We start from the raw sequence: 8,442 nt of genomic DNA, 5'->3' as shown, positions 1-8,442 counted from the left end.
ATCAGTTCAAAGTCATGCCATATGGTATGAAAAACGCTCCAGCCACATTTCAGAGACTGACTAATAAGGTCTTTGCCAGATTACCCAACAGTGTGGTATATATTGATGACCTGGTGATTTTTAGTCACTCGTAGAAGGAATGTTTACAACATTTATTGGACTTGTTCGATTGACTGCGGAAGGCAAGCTTGGCGGTAAACCTTGCTGAAAGTGAATTTGCCAAAGCCCAAGTCACCTTCCTGGGCCAAGTTATTGGACATGGACAAATGGCCTCACAAGATGCAAAAATGAAAGTAATTGGGGATTTTCCCACACCGTCGATGAAAAAAGCAGTACTACAATTCCTGGAGTTGAATGGATTTTACCAAATATTTTACCACTCACCGAATTGTTAAAAAAAGGCAAGGAGTTTCAGTGGACAGCAGACTGTCAAAATACTTTTGACAGCCTAAAAACTGTGTTAACCACTGCCCCAGTATTAGTCACACTGGATTACATGAAGCCTTTCAAGGTGGCTATCGATACCAGTGATGTGAGTGCCAGTGCGGTGCTCCTGCAGGAGGATGACGAGGGATAGAAAGACACATCAGGTATTTTTCCTGGAAGTTGAACATTCATCAACAGAAATATTAATGGTGGAGAAAGAGACTTTAAGCTTGGTGTTGGCATTACAACAGTTCAGTGTTTATATTACCAGCAATGCACCTGAGACAATTGTATACATTGATCACAACCCATTGACATTTGTGGAAAAATGTAAGGACAAAAATGTCAGACTGTTTAGATGGAGCTTATTGTTGCAGCCATTCAATTTGACAATTGTGCATGTGGCAGGTTGCGAAAACATGATTGCTGATGCATTATCAAAACTTGAATGAGATACAGAGGCGTTCGGTGGTGGGTATACCGCTGCCTGAATTTGCTTGTGGTTGTCCATGTTTGCATGTTTATAGTTAGTATCGTGTATAAGTGTGTTTAGACTACGAACCAGATTTTGAAGAGTTAAAATGAAGCCATCTTTTGGTATTGATGGTTCATTTGTTTTTAAGGGTGAGGTGTCACAAAGCTGGTCCCTTTTTCTCTAGAAGCTGTTCCTTGGCTCTAGTCTAGGGGACTCTGTCCTTGATATTTTTCAGAGGGGCAATAAACCGGGCTGGGCTCCAATCAGTCTGGTTTGGTACAGGGATGAAAAGGATTTTGAGAGGCCTTTTTTTATATGTAAACAGATGAGATTTCAGGCCAAGGTGGTCATGTTTCAGAAGTGACCTGTATAATGAAAGGGTGGTGGTCAGTTCTCTAGCTAGCTGAGCTGAGCGGTTTTAGTTCAGTCTTGAACTGAGATGTTCAACAGGGAGCTGTGTGGAAACACATTCTCTTTCTCTCTCTCTCTCTCTCTCTCTCTTTCCCTCTCTCTCTCTGCCCTTCAACCTCAACCTGTAAGCAAGTGTTCCATTTATATTGGGTTTTAATGGGATTTGCTTATTGGGACTGTTGTGCATATTCGGAACAGCATCTTTAAGTCTGGTTTGCATTCTGTAGGGGTTCTTCTGTTCTTTGTGTTTCATTGTGTTATTTTGTGAATAAATTTTTGTCTGTTTTAAAATCTAGTAGTCAACCTAGCTATCTTACTCTGCATAATTTTCACTGTACACTTACTGAAACAAATTGCAAAGTTATGGTCTGGGGCTGCCTGGTTAAGAATGTTTTGAGTGGTCTGGCCTAGTCCATAATACATTCCATATACACAACACCCTTTGCATGAAAAAGTTGCTCCTTAGACCTTTTTTAAATCTTTGCTCTCTCACCCTTCGTCTATGACCTCTATTTCTCGACTCCTCCAACCCAGGGAAAAGATCTTGTCTATTTACCCCAACCACACTGCTCATGATTTTATAAACCTCGATATGGTCACCCCTCAGACCTGATGCTCCAGGGAAAACAGCCCCGGCCTATTCAGCCTCTCCCCATAGCTCACCTCCTCTAACCCTGGCAACACCCTTGTAAATCTTTTCTGAACCCTTTCGACTTTCACAACATTGTTCCTTTCGAAGGGAGGCCACAACTGTACACATTCCAAAAGTGGCCTAACCAATGTCCTGTACAGCCACAACATGATCTCCCAATTCCTATACTCAATGCTCTGACCAATACATGAAAACATACCAAGCACCTTCTTCACTATCCTTCCTGAAGAATTAAAGATTCTTAGGAAGCTTGACAGGGTCAATGCTGAGATGTTGTTTCCCATTGTGAGAGAGTTTAAGACCAGGGACATAATCTCAGAATAAGAGGTTGCACATTTAAGACAAGCATGAGGAGGAATGTTTTTTTCTTACAGGGTAGTGAATGTGTGGAATTCCTTATCACAGAGGGTAGTTGAGTGGAACCGTTAATAAGTTCACAGTTGGGATCGACAGATTTTTTTTTAAAATAATAAGCGCATATAGGTGAAAGGATTAAAACTAAAATGGTTAAGTACAGAATTATCTCAAATTGTTTGCAGTGAAATAAGTATATGTAGATGGCAAACAGCCAGGCCAGGGAGTGAATGACAGACACACTGAGGCAGCATGCACTGCACAATGAGCAAGATACAGAACACTTTGAGTGGACAAGGACAATGTCTGATGTATGTACACTGAGGCATAAATGACATCTATGTGACCAACAGTTGTACGTTTATCAAACTAAAAATTGAATATATGGTTTACGTGTATACATGATAAGAAGTGCTGAGTTTTTTTGTTAGAATTTAGGCTGTTAAGGTTCCCTCTGCTTGTTTTTGCATAGAGTTTGTTTCATTGGTATTTGTCCCTTTGATAACTGTTAATTATATTTGCTTATCTGCTTCCTTAAAAACAGCCCAGGATTGTAACAGTATGTACTGATGGGTATAAACAGAATCAGATTGAGATATCTGATGACCCAGTCTCAAGTGGAGAATCACTTCCCATAACCCCAGCCCTCTTCAACTGTATTTGTTCCCATTATATTTCAATGTATCTTCGTAAACTGAAGTTTCATTGCTCACAAACATCCTTTGTTGAATAATAAGGTTTCACTTTCCCTTTCTTGGTCTGGTGATGTATGATAAAATTCCAATAGTTCTCTTGTTCCTTTAATGCCACTTATTTTGATCTAGTTTTGTCTGCGTTGATGTCTGACAAAGATTTTGTCATAAATCTGTAATCATGGCTCCTTCACAAGGAAACTGTCAATTTATCAGAAAATATTTCCTTCTGTGATAGATTATCAAGACTATACAAATCTTTAGCAGTGTTAGAGAAACATGTTGGGAGTACGTGCAGACTACAAATGGTAATAATTGCATGTATATACTGATCGATCTTCAACATTGTTGTGGTAATCTAGCACTAATATGGAAGAACGTTTTTAGTATTCTTAAATCGATAAAAGTTACCTTTTAACCAGTTTTCTGAATCTTATTACTACCATAACGTAATTAGTGTTAAATAGAATCTAATGACTTAACTATGCACATAAAACTGAGAGTACAGTGAACAATGTTTCGATCATAAAGACAAAATAATATCCCATGCCAATTGGTAGGGATTCAGATACGGAGACATGATGATCTCAGAAGTTATCCTTTTTTGGTGATAAAGGTTTGTTCATCATCATGGTGATCACAGATGACCTTTTTATCTCAGAAATTGCTCAGTACTCGAACGCTGTTCGCACAGAGCCGCAGTCCTCCGCTAACCGGCTGTAGCCTTCATGGGGGAAGCGTTAAAGTGATCATGCAAATAAAAGCTCGCTCCCCTCCTGCGTTTGGTTGATAAGACTCGCCAACTGAAACATCTACTGGCCGTCTTTAATCAGATTGGGAACAGCGAAAGAGTCGTCATTCACCGAGGTGGGGTTTGAACAAACTGGCTGCAGTTTGTGGGTAAACTGCGTGTGATTTGTTAATGATCTGATCTATTTGTCTGCGGAGCCGAACCTTCCCGCAATGTGAGTTTGTCCAGCCAGGCAAGGCTGTGAATCATGTGCGTCAACGGGTCCCTGCTCCTTAATGAAAGCACGGGAAACAGCAGGCTGGAGGGGGAAACTGTTACTGTCTTGAGCATCTTGTGTGTGACTCTGTTGAGCTTTCTGATCATCGCCACCTTCGTGTGGAACCTGCTGGTGCTGCTGACTATCCTGAGAGTGAAGACCTTTCACCGAGTGCCTCATAACTTGGTGGCCTCCATGGCGGTCTCTGATGTGATGGTGGCTACCTTGGTGATGCCTCTGAGTCTGGTCAATGAGCTGTTCGGGAGGCGCTGGAGGTTGGGCAGGGTCCTTTGTCACATCTGGATTTCCTTCGATGTGCTCTGCTGCACGGCGAGTATCTGGAACGTTACCGCCATCGCCCTGGACAGGTTCTGGTCTATTACCAGGCACCTGGAGTACACTTTAAAGACTCGAAAGCGGATCTCCAATATTATGATCGTCCTAACCTGGGCGCTTTCGGCTGTCATCTCGTTCTCGCCCCTTCTTGGATGGGGGGAAACTTACTCGGCTGACAAGGAAAACTGCCAAGTCAGTCAGGAGCCCTCCTATACCATCTTTTCAACCTGCGGCGCTTTCTATTTGCCGCTTTGTGTGGTTCTGTTCGTCTACTGGAAAATCTACAAGGCTGCCAAGTTTAGGATAGGGAGCCGCAAGAGGAATGCTGTTGTTCCATTGCCGGAAATACTGCAGGTAAAAGAGTTTAGTCTTGGCTACACACACACTGATGCCTTTCCCTATCACGTTTATCATGCACGGTCACCCAGCCAGCATTGAAGCCACCTCAAGATTATAGATACCAGAGCTGGCGCTACCCTGAATAAAATATTGGGTAGCGAGTTAATAATAGATATCTTTTGGCAAAATGTTTATTCTCTTGATACCCGTTTTAAAAATTCATTCATTCGATGAGGGCGTCACTGGCTAGGGCAACATTTATTAGCCATCCCTAATTGCCCAGAGGGCAGTTAAGAGTCAACCACATTGCAGTGGGTCTTGAGGCCAGATCAGGGCAGTTTCCTTCCCTAAAGGACATTAGTGAGCCAGGTGAGGTTTTCCCGGCCATCGGCAATGCATTCATGGTCACCATTAAACTCTTAACAGATATTTATTAAATTCAAGTTCCACTATCTGCCTCGGCAGGATTCACGCCTGGATTCCCAGAGCATTACATGGGAATCCATTTAAATAATTACATTAATTAAAACAACATTTGTGGGCACTTTCCCTCATTTACTACAATTGTAAAAAAAAACCATACAGCTCCGTGTTATAATTGCCCTTTATCTATGTCGATAAAACGTATCGAAGTTTTTTTTTGCATTTACCCGCCTCTTTTTCTGCATTACTGAACAACAGCCGGGGTTACCGGAAAAGTGGTGGTTTCTGAAATTCCTCCAAACCGTGAGGAAACCTGAAAGACTTTCCCACTTAGTCTTAGCATTCAAAGTACCTACAATAACTGCATTTGAAAATCAGGCCATAAAGCAGGATCATAAACAAATGCAGATCATTCTCAATGTTTGTACAAAAAGATTTTGGTACCAGCCTTTTCGAAATCGCAAAAAAAGTATTATTAACCTGACAAACTTATTCACGTTCTATATTCTTGCACTTCTGATTCACGATCTTTTCCTGTGATATAAAGTAAAATGATTGGATTGCATTTTAAATATATCGCTGTACTAATGTCCCACAAAGATCGACAGTGCAGCAGTTCGCATTGTCAGGAGGCTGCTAGGGAGTTTGCAAGACGTTGTGGCTCTGGAGGGGACGCCAGAGAGTGTGCAACAGGGAGAATATGTTCACGCTACACCTTTTTTTCAGAAAGCAAACAGGATTCCAGAATCAGCGGCTGGACCGGATGACGAAAATGTAGGGAGTGCAGCCAACATTACGTGAAAAGTGGGGGAACATTTATGGTAACAGTGCAAAATTGCGGCAAATTCTCGCTGTTGACAAGTGGCATTTAATATTGCAATGGTGTAGTCAGAAGGTGTGCGTCTAGTTTGAATTCTGGACTAGTATCGAGCAGTGGTCGATTAAATCTTAAATTGCAACGCTTCTTGTAGCTGATGTTTTTGATTTAAAGTTCGTTGAGATATTAAGTACTTCGATCGTGAAGAAGTGCTCAACTATTTGTTCATGAACGTCAACCTTCCAAGTCACGTTCGTTTTTTTTTGATTACTTTGACACTGTCATTACGACTGCATAGATACAACCAACAAACTGGATTTCTAATTTGTTTTTAATTTGTAAATGATTTCTAATTTGTAGTAGCGGGATACTTCATATGGATGATTTAAATGATCAGAGAGCGAATGTTAGCATATATTCTGAAATTCAGTGGGCTTTGAGCACTGAATGCCAAAGTTGCCTTTCTTGCCCTCTTGTCTTGAGCATAGTCTAATGTTTTTAGCCTTTGAACTTTATTGTAGGTAAAGGAAGCCAGTCACCAGCCCCAGATGGAGTGTGCGGTCCGACATACTGCCCTGACCTTCCAGGCAGATGGAGAAGCCTGGCGCCAACAGAAGGAAAAGAAGGCGGCGGTGATGGTAGGGATCTTGATCGGGGTCTTCGTCCTGTGTTGGATCCCATTCTTCATCACTGAGCTCATCAGTCCTTTGTGTTCTTGCAACATTCCTCCTGTTTGGAAGAGTATCTTTGTCTGGCTCGGTTATTCCAATTCTTTCTTCAATCCTCTCATCTATACAGCTTTCAACAAAAATTACAACAACGCCTTCAGATATTTATTTATCAAACAGCGATAAGTGTAAATGGAATAATCTGTCCTAAGCTGTCTCCTGAATGTGCTAACAGTAAAATTCCCCTTTTACAACTGATAAAACCCGCATAATACGCCATTACATTAAATCATCACTATATAAATATCGAATCTGTTGATGTCTGGAGTGGAACATAAAAATAAAGTTTAAACTAGGTATTTTACTGTGTTGTTGCAATACTTGTGATTATTTCGAAAAACATCGATGGTTCGCCTTACCAGGCGAGCTCAGTCTGCATACACTGACATCACATGTGCCAGCTCTTTATTCACACATCTCAGATACAAGATGCTGTTAAGATATTGACGATAATTGAGTTTACGTTTTTGAACAAGTTATTTTAAATGACTAAACATTTCCAACTGTAAAGTTTCAGAACCGTCTCTTTGAGTGAACTGTGGATTATCTTTGAATATCGATGTATGCAATTATTTGGGTTCATACTCGCGAATGGACATTTGGCTACTGATCACATTTGGACAATTTTGTTGTTCTGAATCTGGTCTGAATCTGTGAGATGTCTCCTAAAATGACACCATCAAAAATTGCTATTGACTTTAAATTGAGAGTTAATTATACCAATTATTAGATAGCAAAATGAGCAAAGGACTGTTATTTATACTTTTTGTTTGCTCTACTGGCTGCTGGCTTGATGACTGCGGTATTCCAAAGGCTGCATCTTACATATAACCAAAAATAGTTCTCAGCCTGACTTTACGACAGCGAGTCAAAACAATTAAAGGATTGACTGTCAGATCATTCAACAGAAAATACAATTACAGGGAGGATTTATTAAGACAGACCCACTTCTCCAAATATGCATGATTTCCAGATTTTGTAAGTTTGTTTCTAATGCCTATTTGCATATGGCAAGCAGACATTATGTTCATACAGCCTATTTGTGTCTCTGTGAAGTAATGTATAAATCACAGCAAACATTATTTTGAGAGTATTTCAGAAATATTTTATGTTGCAAAATGTGTCTTAATTATGGAATGAATATTGTAAATATTAAAATAAATAAAGTTTATATAAAAAGACTGTTGGACAATGTACTCTTCATTGAAAGACAAAGTTCTTAATCTATTTGCTTCCTGAGTTATTTATGTTAATTGATCAAAATTACTTCAGTAACTTCAATAACTTGTTAAATTTCACACTCTAACATTGCAAGGAAATGCCCAACAACCTTTTGTTCCTCAGGCAGCTGAGGAAATTTGGCATGATGGCAAATACCCTTGCCAACCTTTATAGGTGTGCCATCAAGAGTATTCTGTCTGGATGTATCACTACCTGGTATGGCAACTGTACCATTCAAGATCGGAGACGGTTACAGAGAGTGGTGAACTAAGTCCCGACAATCACAAAGGCCAACATCCCATCTATAGAATCCATCTACTAGATCCGCTGTCAAGGAAAGGCTCCCAGCATTCTCAAAGATCCATCCAACCCTGGCAATGTTTTTCTACAACCTCTACCATCCTGGAAGAGGTACAGAAGCCTGAACACATGCACCTGCCGGTTTCAAAACAGTTTCTACCCTACTGTTGTTAGAATACTGAATGGATTCACAAACTCTTAACATTTGCCTGCACCTGAGTTTTGTTTTTGACGCTATTATTTACTTATCTATGTTACTTA

General features: G+C 40.4%; 1 protein-coding gene across 1 annotated transcript; it reads left to right on the top strand.

Annotated features, from left to right (window-relative positions):
* The first annotated feature begins 1,991 nt into the window (after positions 1 to 1,991).
* On the top strand, positions 1,992 to 7,782 carry LOC122552032 (5-hydroxytryptamine receptor 5A-like). The gene is made up of 2 exons (XM_043694590.1): positions 1,992 to 4,707; positions 6,454 to 7,782. Exons 1-2 carry the CDS (start codon positions 4,009 to 4,011, stop codon positions 6,784 to 6,786), a joined length of 1,032 nt encoding a protein of 343 aa, XP_043550525.1. The 5' UTR covers positions 1,992 to 4,008; the 3' UTR covers positions 6,787 to 7,782.
* The last annotated feature ends 660 nt before the right edge of the window (positions 7,783 to 8,442 follow it).

This window comes from Chiloscyllium plagiosum, chromosome 7, assembly GCF_004010195.1.
Source record: "Chiloscyllium plagiosum isolate BGI_BamShark_2017 chromosome 7, ASM401019v2, whole genome shotgun sequence".
NCBI classification, from domain to species: Eukaryota; Metazoa; Chordata; class Chondrichthyes; order Orectolobiformes; family Hemiscylliidae; genus Chiloscyllium; species Chiloscyllium plagiosum.
Note: the sequence above shows the minus strand (reverse complement) of the source record. Positions and strands in the feature narration are given on the sequence as shown.